Genomic DNA, 12,782 nt, shown 5'->3' with positions numbered 1-12,782 from the left:
CATACATCCCGGACCTCTTCTAGGAGCAGGAGCACGCTCCTCGTCAAATCCTCATAAGCGGCACAGCTTCCCCCCCTCTTTCACAGCGAGGAAGGGTTCACCCTCTTCTTGGGGCAGCGTGCCCACTTCCTTAGGTAGGCTGCAACGGGGTGCTGACCCTGTTCTCCTCAAGCACGGAGGCTAACTGCTAGGTGGCACAACATGGGGTCAGACCCCCACTCGTCGGCAACGTGAAGTCGTTGGCTGTAGGCCCACATACTTTGTAAATAACGACACAGACACTGTGCTTACTTTAACTGGCCCGAGCACGTGCACTCTGGACCTTTGACTGGTGATGCCTGTGTTGGATGGGTGTATGGACAGCCCTCAAGGAAGTGGCTGGTAAACCAGTACCTGCTGAGACACTAGAACGTGTCCCGCAGGACACTACATTCTCTTCACGTTTGGTGTCTGTAGTGCCATTTCTGTCTTTGTTTTTGGATGTTGAAAGAAGGCTGATAGTTGTATCGATTGGTTCACATGAAAATGTGGTACCACTATTTTATGAAGTGGGGGTTAGTTGTCATGACTACCCTATCTTTATGTGCATCTGAAGGAATAGTTCTTGGATAGTTTGGGCTTGCAATTCGCTCATCCGCACAGGACTGAGATTGCAAATAAAAGGGCTGCTATTTGCATTAAGAATTTAAGGCCCGATTTGTGTGCCAATTCAAAGGGGTGAATCAGGAGTTGCGCCAGCACCAGTCTCAGGTTATCACAGTGGCATCGGCACCTGGCCTTGGTGGTAAACTCCTTCTAATAACCTTTTAATCATAGACAAAGCAAAAATGGTCATTTGTGACTAACCGCTGGTATGTGCCTATAGCAGAAAAGTGCACTCTAATGAAGGCATACACAAGCTTTGCATTCAGTAGATGCATCAAGTTACTAAAGATACATTATTCATCCATTATCAGGTTATGCAGCAGATTTCCTTTACTGACCCAGTCCAGTGAGCAAAGTCTGGTATATTTGTCCACAGAGCATTTGTTTGTGGTAATCTGTCTTGCCTACCTTAGTACCTCCATACAACCATCAAGCAAACTCTAGGTCCACCACAGCTATGCCGGTAAGCAAGGGATGGCTGGCTCTGGGTGACACTATTTCCCTTATTGCAGTGGAAACAGGTTTTAAAATACTGGCGTTTTTATCATCTTGCTTTCTGTTACTTCTACTAGATCAGAGTATCATGTCTGTCTGGCCCATTGTGGGGTTATTAGGATCAGCACCATGTCTGTCTGCTTGCACTTGTTTATCTCCACTGGAATTGGGGGCTTATTGGAAAGGCGTAGGGTATTGGGTGGGGGGAATCATTGGAGGAGCGTAGGCAAATATCGCAGATTATTCTACTGACAGGGCATTTCTTTGGGATAGGCAGTGAGGACACCTGGATGCAGTGCTAAATTTGAGCCTGTGGCTTCCCGTGCTCAGCATCGGCACTTAATCATCAACACCGGTGCTTTTCATGAGCACCAGTTAAGGACACATTAATTCATGGGGCGATTAAGTGATTTGACCAGAATCACAGGATGTTGAGCCAACACCAAGACTCAAACCTGGTTTCCCAGCTCCAAAGTCGCCAGCTTTGGCCATTACGCCACATCCTCTACCCGCTTTCATTGTTAGTAGTTTGTTCTTTATTAGGCAATGCTAACAGGAGAAATGGGCTGGTGCAAGGTGTCTCCTGTCGAGAGCCCCAGCACTGTTTTTGTTCTTTTTTTACAAATTAATCATTGGATGTAAAGATTTGGTATTTTGAGTTTGGGTGTATTGCGGACAGGACATGCATATTTGCGGTGTTCCCCAGGTTGGTGTATGTTTCAACCAGCCATTGGTCTAGCTTCCACTCGTGTGAAATCCCTTATTGACTGCTTGATCGGTCTGCTTCTGCATTTTGGTGCCCTGACAGGTGCATCTCATTAGTGTTTAATTCTTAGCACCAGGGCATGTGACAGTATGCACATGGTGGCGCTGTCTGCCAAATTTGGGTATGAGCATAACAACAACTGTTTATTAATTTAATGTAAATTAACATCACTAATACTGCTACCCAAGCCATTCTTACAGCTTTGTGGGCCTTGAATAGTATGAATTGTCATACCTGGAGAAGTGTGTGGTTAGTAGTTGTGTTGATACTGTAATGGCACCACTGACAGGGCCAATGGATGGTGCAAGCTGCCATGTCCTCCTGACAAGGGCCTTGGCACTCATTGTTTTACAAATTAACCACTGTCTCTAATAGTGAAATCTCCCTCTGAATTGCCCAGCTCCAGATAGCCTGCAGTAGGCTGAATAGCACTTGAGATTATGCCCCCTCTGTCCCCAGCTTGTTCAGAGAGAACTCACATTTCTTTTGACAGTTTAGATTTGTACTAACTATTCCAGGATGTTTGTGAAAGGCCTTCAGGGCTAGGAATAGGGTCTTTAATTCCAAAATATTGATGCGATTTACTCCCCCTTGAGGTATCCCATATCAGCAGCTTCTCAGGTTTCCCATGATGGTACCCCACCCTGTCTGAGATGCATCTGTGGCGATGATCACTGTCAGACCCATTCTGGGAGCTACAGTGCAAGAATGGGCTATTGGGCCCCAAGTGTGAGGGCTGTGGTAATTTGCCTCGGATGCCCCAGGGTACTTCCTATGCCAGTGGCAGCAATGGTGAGCAGTCACAGGCTTCTCAGGGAGGTAATGTGGTGGTGCTCAATCTCAGACTTCAACAATCATACAATAACTTTGCTTATTGTTATACAAAAAAAGTACCCTAATAGATATGACCACGTAATACTTAAGTTACTTAAACAGAATGCAATTTGGTGTGTCTGGGTGCTATTCAGGCAGTGCAGCACCTCTCCAAACTAAACTCCTAACCCTCCCCCAAACTCCCCTGGATCCAGGCTCCCCCCCAGGGCTCACGGCTCCCTTTATGGGGCATAAGGTAGTACCAAGAGTAAAGCTCAGGTGCAGACTATCACTTTCAGATAGATGTGCTTTGTTCTCACAATCACAGTTCAGTCTTACTACTTAGTAGTATAATAGTTGCATCGACCAGTTCTGCCGCCTGACTATGGAGCACACTCAGACCCTCTTGCAGGAGAGATTGCGCACCAGCCTGCAGCCCTCCTGGATTTCCCATTTCATCCACTGAGCCCACATCCAATAGTACACCCGGCAGATGCTACAGTCCTGAATTGATGCTGTCCTGGACAGACCAACGAGTGTCTTTGAAGTCGGGGTTCGGTGACAAGACAGCTTTGGGAGTCGGCCTGTTCTTGCTGGGCCCGGATCAAGCCAAAAGACACCAGGAAAGTGCAGCATCTTCTGGCTGTTGACAAGTACGACAGATGCAGCCCTACATGGTCAGGGTAACATGGGCACTAACTATCCCCGCACGGGCGGGTTACTCCTGGCAGTCATGGCCACACATTCTGTTCACAAGACTGGGCAGTTGCCACTCACAACTCAAGTAGGCATGGCCACGCTCAGGCCAAATCTTCAGCAGGCAGGTGCAGTTGTGCAAAGGCGTAATCCGACACACAATCATAACCACAACTGGTCCTTGGCAATTGCGGTCGCACATCCATGTTTCCACCAGGAACCAGAAAGGACAGACTGCAGGGCCGACAACACTGTGAACCAGCAGATCGCTCTCCTCAGTTCTCTCTTCTGGGTGACCCACAGACACCTGGGACACACTACACCTGGTTCCTACTAGACATTCCTTGCAGGAATTGCAGGCTTCTTCCCTCTCTGGACCGGCAGGCTTCTAGGAACTTCAGAACAGGTAGATAGCTCTTCCAGCCAGAGATCCAGACTTCGGTGAAGACCTCTCAAAGACTGGCAGATACCAGCTCTGGTACCATAGCAGCCCTCGAAGTACTCTGCTGAGCACTCCCGTCCTTTTCATAGAAGACGTGGAACTGGAACAACAAGTGAGGTAATGAGGTCCCATTTTTAAATCCATTGTCTGCAACTATAGAACCTGTAGGAGGTGGTTCTTCTTTCAAATGTTCTTTCCAGTCTGCACTCCTGACAAAACCTTTGTATAAAGTGTTGCTTCTTACAGCAGGGTTGTCCCCAACCTAGAGCACCCACAACAGAGGCACGGGTTTCTGCACCTGGCTGTCATCAGGCCACATAGAGGAAGAATCAGGGAATGACAAAACGACAGGCCTTGCCTAAAGATTTTCTGGCACACAGTGCATGGATGTTCAAAAACAACCCTTTTTCTATTGCGACTTGTGCTGCAGCCCTTTTCAGGGCCGCAGCACAAGCCACAATGACAAAAGGGATGTTTACAACCGACTGCACAGCGATCGTATCATAACTGGGCTGTCAGGTCCGCCGACTCCATGTCGGAGGTCTAAAACCTGGAATGATGACTGTCGGACGCTCGCCTGACCGCCATCGTAACGAGGCCCTATTCTTCCCTACCATGTTTTCATCTCCCCTCATACCTCAAGAAGCTTCATTACCTGCCTGTAGCTGACAGAATAAAGTTTAATCTATTGTGTTTTCTACAAACAAGGTACCCGGTCCCTCAGGAAGGTCTTCAGTCCTTAAATTACAAGTTGTCACCTCAGATGGTCTAATGCTGTCCGTGTCAAGCCATTTTTCTCAGGTCCACAGGTGCAGTTAGCTTTTTGCATTCTTAGCATCTAAGTTGTGGAAAGAGTTGCCTAGTTCTATGCAATATCTGTGTTTGATAATGTTCAGCACCCACTTGTAGGAGGTGATCTTCTTCCGCTCCTGGAGGATACCTTACTGATGTAGTGTCCATACTTCGCTACTTGAGAGCCACTTTTTCAGTGTGCCAGACCCCTCATTGACTGACTCTCTCCCCTTAGTCTGCCTCAAAAGGAGTGCTTTCCTTTTACCAAGTACCGCAATGCAGGCTTGCTCATTGGGCCCCTACTTCCTGAACAGTCTATGTTTCTGATGAAAGCCTGCCCTTCCCATTGGTCTTCTGGTGAGTGGTATGCATCTTTTAATAGAGCCTCTGGCTTGCAGACCCATTCATCGCCTTTGCGGTGTTACTGTCTTTTTTCATTTGTTGCAATGCATCATCAACCATAGCTATGAACAGGCTCTCTTGTGTGATAACCGATGCCTGGGCTTTAGGTCTGAAACCTAAGATCATGAGCAAGGTGTGATAAATGACTGATCATAGTGGGCATGCATAGCTGCCTTCAGGCTGGGTCAGCTGTGTCAATGTAGGATTTAGGCATATGTTTGAGATGGTTTTGCCTTTATTTATCGCCAGTTTTTGCCTTCTGTTTGTACTGCTCCAGCAAATGTTGCATGCGCTATTCAAGCTCCTCCCATTATTGGCTGTCCATATATGCAAAAACAACAATTGATGGACAGAATGCAGAACAATGTCATACATTCACCCCAGTACAGAGATCTGGGACTAAATACATCGTTTTTGTGCTCACCATGCCATTCCAGTTTGGACCCATCCATATGTAAATCAGTCTTGACCCTGTGCCCAATCAGTGCGAACTGCCAGACCAGGTCCTCCCTGGACTGGAAACAAGCATCCTAGGACCGGTTTCAGGCAGGGCATTTGGATTTGCAATGCGCCACACAGTGTTTGCTAGCTTCTTCATTTTCATACTACTGCCTCCATCATTTACTATCCACATCCAGTGGTGGCTCCATGGACACTGGAGCATTTATTCTCCCTCTATCCTCTTACGAGTCAATTTGTGCATTGCCCTTGATGTACATTATGTCCTGATTTGAAGGCCTGCACTTATTTTCCACCCTTGGGGTGAAAGCCTTAAAAAGGCTGTTCCTTAAACACTTTCTTACCCAATACGAAGGTGTATGGGCAGAAACTGGTACTTCTGCAATGGAAGAAGTGTTTCTAGCTGGGAGAAAGCCTCCACCTATTACTGTTCCAGCTGTGCCCCTTATGTGTATGCTGCCCTCTTAACCTCTGAATTGTATAGTGATAGGTCATCTGGAGGTGATCTTCTTCAATGGTATGAATAGAGGTCCACCTCAACGAAGTGAGCCTTTAGGTCCTGTTGTATGTCCTCCTCCCAGTGTCAGATGTCTTCGACCTAGGATTGTACATATTACTCATAGAATTCCTCTTGGTCTCTCTCCTGTGGTTCTAATGTCACACGGGGTACTGTTTCTATGGGTGCCTCTTCCATGGTTTTGCTCTCAACTGCCTTGAAGGGGGTCCTAAGAGACTTCAGGGAGTTAAACTGCTTGTTTGTCTGCAGTAACTTTACCATTTGAGTTTTGAGTCATTCTAGATCACGTGTAGTACAGCGTCGATCCAATCTTTCGCTTTGGTATCAAAGTTTTTTTCACTTCAGAGCTCTATCTTCTTTTGGAGTAAAGCGTACTGTGAATGTTTGCCCACACTGCTCTCTTTTGATTTCGACTCAGGTGCTCTTTGGTCTTTTGTGTTGTGTTTACTTCAGAGTTTCTTGGCAGTGATGTCTGTTTTGGGGGTTCTCAAGTCTGAAATCTTCAGCTTGGACCCACCGCAAGAATGTGGGCGTTTACTTTTTCACCGTTGGCACATTTGCCTTTGGTACTTTTGAAAGTAATTAGTCGAAAGGACTCACTCACTTTGCACTATTCAGACTAATGGTCTTTTGGTCAGCACAAACTGCAAGCTTTGTGGGTGTCAATCTGTGCCAGTTTGGGGTTGTAGATTGGGTAGAATATAAATGAAGTTTTTTCCATTATTTCCTACAGTCACAGGTTGCTTATGAAGAACTACCATGCCCTGGTTATGCATTCTCTGAGGTCAAAGGACAACAAAAAAACAACCCGTCTGTCCTGTGATTTTTTTAGTATTTTTTTAGCTCTTAATGTCATCTGCTGTCTCATAGTTGATATTCTCTGGGTGCTTCGCTCTGGGCCCTGGCATCGCCTCCTGCTGCTTCTTTGATAATTTTTGATCTACAGTTCTGGACCCCAATTGCAGAAAAAGATAATCTGAAAATGGGGACTACGTACTGTGGGCTTATGCAAGTAGTCATACTGGGGCCACACCTCCCCCGTATAGACGACACACAAAATGAAAAAGAATAGTGACTGTTTCAGACCCAACAGATGGATGACGGAATAATGCACATTGTATGAAACCAAACAAGATCAACACTGCAAAACCGACATTTCCTGCTGTCCAAGCAACCCTGAAAGAACTTGCTCCTAAACCCAAAACCATCCACCCAATCTCACCTCAGCTGGGGAAGGGACCTAAAGCATTCATATTCCATTAATTTCTGCCTTTTCAACCATCTACTAGGCACTTCCCTCAACAGATGCTTGCTTGTGACATGTAACCTGCTAACAACTTCACATCAATCAATCCGTGAAAACTGATCAGAGAAACAGAGATGCACATCCTGCCACCTCAGAAAAATTGTGCATACCTTAAGACCCTTCACCAAAGTATTATGCAGAAAGACTGAATAGCAATCTCAACAACTGAGCAAAAGGAGGCCCCTATGTGAAACCTCTTTAAGGGTATCAATATTATCCCTTGTATCTGAACTCTTATTGATATCTGCAGTCCTACGCAACCCATGGGAAAGGACTGTACTCAACAAATGCACTCAACAAAATATCTAAATAAATACAGCCCAAATGTCAACATTGTATGATCTTTAAATAGTTTTAAGCAGTGCTTAATTTGTAATATAATAAGGCTCTGACCAGGAGGCCACTACAGCTTGCACCACCGATTGCCCCGTCATCGCTGCCAATGACAGTACAAAACAACTGCTAACCAGCTCTTTCACCTTAAAGTACGACAGTTCAGAATATTCTGGGTTCCCAGAGTGAACGGAATGGCTGGGGAGGCAGGAATTAGTATTTTTAATGTATTTTGTAAATGTATTTTGTATTCATAAACAACCGATGTTCTGCTCATCTCTAAATTAGATGAGCAGCACCACCATGTGGCAGAGTGTCATAAATGTGTGATGATAGTTAAGTGCCGGTGCTGAGCACCGGAAAGCACCGGCTCAAATTTAGCACTGGTTTTAAGTGGAACAGCCCCACTGACATTAAAAAAAAAAAAATGATTTGTAGTACTTTGTGGTAGGTGGCATCACGGATGACCCTCTCCCTTTCATATTGACCTATCAAATGGAATCTCAACAAACATCTGCAAAGAAGGTGAAGCACCTAGCATATTTAGTACACTGAATCCACATCGGTGTTCAAACACCAAGATTAAGTTCTCAGTCATAGGATTTCTGTTATTTCCACTTCTAAGGAACTATGGGCCAGAAGTACAAAAGGAAATTGCATTTCTTAACGGACCGAATCACAATTTCTGCCCGTTAAGATTTGAAATACCGCCTTTCAATATGTACAAAGGCCTAAACGTGGTTTCAAAATGTGATTTCTACCCAGCAGAAATCGCATTTTGCCAATCCCTAAATAAAAGATCGAAATAGGGATTTCCTAAGCACATGTACAAAGCATTTCCTAAATGCAAAAGGGGCATTTAGGAAATGCTATTACCATTAACTTCAAGTCGATAGCAACCATGTGCAATTTAAAAAAATGCATTTTTTAAAGTGCCATGTAGCGCACACATGCCCCAATGACATTTGTGCACCTTACATGTGCACCACATTTTTCTGGGGTGCATCAAGAGGGGGGCCTAAGACCCATAAGCACCCTCGGTTTTGCACTTCATAATTTGAGATTTTCCTATTGGGAAATAGCAAATTTGGAAATGCATAACCATTTGTACCTATGGGCCTTTAAGGCCCAGAGGAACAAGTGGTTTAGCATTTCCTAAATAGCGATTTCCTAATAGCAATTTCTACTCTGTAGGAATCGTTATTAGAAAATCCCTATTTGTGTACATTCCATTTTGCATTTCATAAATAGAGATTTATTAGAGCTCACAATTTAGGAAATGCAAAATGGAAGTTTCGCACACCTGGCCCTTAGTTTTGAAGAATTGATTTCAACCTGGTTACAGTCAAGACTTTATTACATAACACTCCTAACATTTTTCTCCCCGTGTTTTCATGGTTTTTTTAAGGAACTGTATGCAAACCTCACATTATTCAAGATCTAGGGGAAATACACATTGCATAGAGGTACTCAAGGTGTTCAAAGGTATATAAGGGGAGTTCAGGCAAAACGTAAATTGCCTTTTGGTCCACTCTTGAGATTGATAAATTAAAGTTAGAAGCCAGAGGAGAGGAGTTGGCCTAACGGCTAGGGCGGTCGTCCTCGAATCTAGGGAACTGGGTTCGAGTCTCGGCAACGACGCTGAACATCCTGTGATTCTAGGCACATCACTTAATCTCCCTGTGCCTAACAAAAAAAGGAATGTGTCGTCATGTAACGCAACCGGTGCTATGTAAAACGCTCCGATACCCGATACCTTCGGGTCAAGTTTGCGCTATATGAAACTACGTAAAATAAATAAAATACATAAATAAATACAATGTTGAAATTTGGGAGCAATACACAGACTAACACTGTTTTTTTTAAGTCCCAAACCTTCTATCAATTTATAAACTCCAATCATTTCTTCACTGCTTCGGTCCCAATAGTGTAATTCTGAGCAGGCTGGCAGAAATAACTAACAGAAAATAGAATCCAAAGTGGAGGGCATTTTGACTCAACATTACAAGAACTCCTTCAGACATCACCTATATGGATGCTCAAAAATCTTTATTAAAATAAACAAAGATCCTTTTCTAAACCCAACCACTATGTGGCCACGTTTTGTGCAAAATATGGACTAGAAAATGTTCACCCTGCAAGATCTTAGTTTAGGAAAATTTCAAAGTGGGGTGGCTGCAAATGGATCTCATTAAGTGCAACTTGGAACTAACATTCAAAAACACACAATCATCTCAGTGAGTGACTCACCAGCCCGCTGCTCAGGGTATAGAAGTCGTCCCCAGAAAATATAGAGCCTGGGTAGGAAGAAAAGGACTGGACGCTTCCTGGAACCGCAGAATCCCCTGTGGAAGCATGAGAGGGCAAAATATTAATTTCATCACACACCATAAGAAATCTAATGCAGCAACCATCAGACAAAACCAGAATCAAGTGAACCAGACTACAGGAAAACCTTTTGCCTGAAACACGCAGGTGGTGGACCTAGCAGGACAGTACAAGATTTTGCCCTTTCACTGGAATCCAATGGATTTTTTCCTAAACCTGTATGGTAACCTTGCTTCATGTGCCGCTGGAGTGGATCAGCTTCCAGTTCTCATCTTCCCATGATCCTCGATCACCATGTTCCTGCTACAATTCTATCCTTTGTTTTGTTACAGATGAGTTTACTTTGTACTTTGAGTGCAATTGTACTTATCAGTGAGACTAACTGTCGTTTTAGCACCTTTTGGCTGCTACAGTAGCATGCCTAGATTTTCTTAGAGTTGTTACTAACCAAGTTATGCTGTGAATCTTATATTTGCTTTACCTGTGGGTTAGTCTCCTTCAGTATTTTCCATGCTTTGTGTTATAATTTGCAGTTTGTGTAAGTCCACCTGGTATTTAACCTATTGAATAGTGACTGCATTTAGACTGCTTGAGTTACAAGTTATTGGTAGCAAAACTATTGTTTCTGTCAAGGTTGTGGCCAAAGTGTATACTGTTTGCATTTTACTGGTGTTCCCTTATGATTTCCTAGTTTGCTTTTCATACTTTGTACCGGCTGTTGAAAGGAGACAAAAGGTGACAGCTGACAAATTTCCTTTGATTGCAAGAATGTGCACAGTTGTTAACTTGAGAACTGTTTAAAAACAGCAATAATCGTGTCCATGTTGTGCAAATGCAAGTACTTTTTGAATTAGTCCCGATAATTCTGCTGCACCAACTAGTCAGCTTTACAGATATTTGAAGGTGAAGTTGAAAGGGTTTTGTATAGCGCTCTATTACCAAGCGGTTTCTTGGCGCTGCAGAAGTAAACTGAAACTGAGGAGGGAAGGGGGGTGAGGGTTTAAGAGGGATAGGCAGAGGAGAAAGGAATATGCTACTTACCAGTATGCATCTGTTCTTGGCATGTAGAGCTGCAGAGTTGTACACTTAGCATAGATCGCCATCTGGTGTTGGGCCCGGATGTTTGCAGTTTGTTTTTGTTCTTTGGACAGTCTTTGGAAGTCACGAGTTCGGTGACTCCTCCTTCGGTCCGTACTGCGCATGGGCTTCGGGTCCATCCTCAGATTGTTTTTCGCCAACAGGGAAATGATGGAGCGTAGTAATAACAGTGAGAAACCCATGTGTGTTGTATCTAAATAAGATGGACTGGAACGGATACAGGTAGCCGGGGAGGCGGGTGGGCGTGTACAACTCTGCAGCTCTACATGCCAAGAACAGATGCATACTGGTAAGTAGCATATTCCGTTCGAGGCATATGAGCTGCAGATTGTACACTTAGCATAGATTATATAGCAGTACCCAACCTCAGCGGCGACCACCCGTATCCGTTGCAGTGGTTTGAAAAAGTGTCTTTAGTACAGCCTGGCCCACACTAGCTTGTTGCTTGGAATGCAAGTCTACACAGTAATGTTTTGTGAAGGTGTGCGGTGTTGACCATGTGGCTGCTTTGCAGATGTCATCTAAGGGTATGTTCCCTAGAAAAGCCATAGAAGCCCCTAACTTTCTAGTAGAGTGGGCTTTAGGTGGAACAGATAATGTTCTTTTTGCCTTTTGATAGCAAATTTGTATGCACTTTACAATCCACCTAGCTATCCCTGATTTAGAGATGGGGTTGCCTTTATGTGGTGGAGAGAAGGAAACAAACAATTGTTTAGTTTTCCTGAAAGGTTGCGTTCTCTGTATGTAGTACAGTAAAGCCCTCTTAACATCAAGTGTGTGTAAGGCCCTTTCCGCAACAGATTGAGGTTGCGAGAAAAAGACAGGTAATTCCACCGATTGATTGAGATGGAAGGGGGAAATGACCTTGGGCAGAAACTTTGGATTTGTACGAAGTATCACTTTGCTGTGATGTATTTGTAAGAAGGGTTCCTGTATAGTGAACGCTTGTATTTCACCAACCCTTCTAAGGGAAGTGATAGCTACGAGGAAAGCTGTTTTCCAGGTGAGGAACTGTAGCTCACTGTAGCTTCGAAGGGCGGACCCATTAGCCTTGTAGGAACTACATTTAGATTCCATACAGGGGAAGGTGGTGCCCTGGGCGGAATTACTCTTTTAAGGCCTTCCATAAAGGCTTTAATAGCGGGCACTCTGAACAGTGATAAATGCTGTCTGTTTTGTAGATAAGCAGCAATCGCTGCTAGGTGTAGGCGTATGGATGAATATGCCAGGTTACACCTGTGAAGATGGAGCAGATAGCATATGATGTGCTGTATGGATGCATCTAAGGGGTTGATTGTATTGTTACAGCACTAAACTACAAATCTCTTCCACTCTGCGGCATAGCATGCTCGAGTGGTAGGACGTCTGGCTTCCTTGATAATGTTCATGCAATCAGGGGGAAGGTTAAGGTACCCAAATTCTAAGATTTCAGGAGCCAGATCGCAAGGTTGAGCTGAGCTGGGTCCGGGTGCCTGATTTCTCCATGGTTCTGAGTTAGGAGGCATGGGGACAGGTGCAGTTTTTGATGTGGTACCACCGAGAGTTGTAGTAGTGTGGTGTACCACGGCTGCCTGGCCCATGTTGGAGCTACCAGAATGAGTGTGAGGGAGTGCTGCTGTAGCTTCCGTACCACTAATGGAATTAGCGGGAGAGGTGGAAAGGCGTATGCAAATTTGCCTGACCAGTTCAT

General features: G+C 44.6%; 1 protein-coding gene across 1 annotated transcript in view; it reads right to left on the bottom strand.

Annotated features, from left to right (window-relative positions):
• PLBD2 (phospholipase B domain containing 2) overlaps positions 1–12,782 on the bottom strand; it is a 176,524-nt gene that overhangs the window by 81,932 nt on the left and 81,810 nt on the right. The window contains exon 6 of the mRNA XM_085636157.1: positions 9,917–10,011. Coding sequence (XP_085492283.1) covers positions 9,917–10,011 — 95 coding nt within the window. The remainder of the gene's footprint in view (positions 1–9,916; positions 10,012–12,782) is intronic.

This window comes from Triturus cristatus, chromosome 11 (assembly GCF_964204655.1).
Source record: "Triturus cristatus chromosome 11, aTriCri1.1, whole genome shotgun sequence".
NCBI classification, from domain to species: domain Eukaryota; kingdom Metazoa; phylum Chordata; class Amphibia; order Caudata; family Salamandridae; genus Triturus; species Triturus cristatus.
Note: the sequence above shows the minus strand (reverse complement) of the source record. Positions and strands in the feature narration are given on the sequence as shown.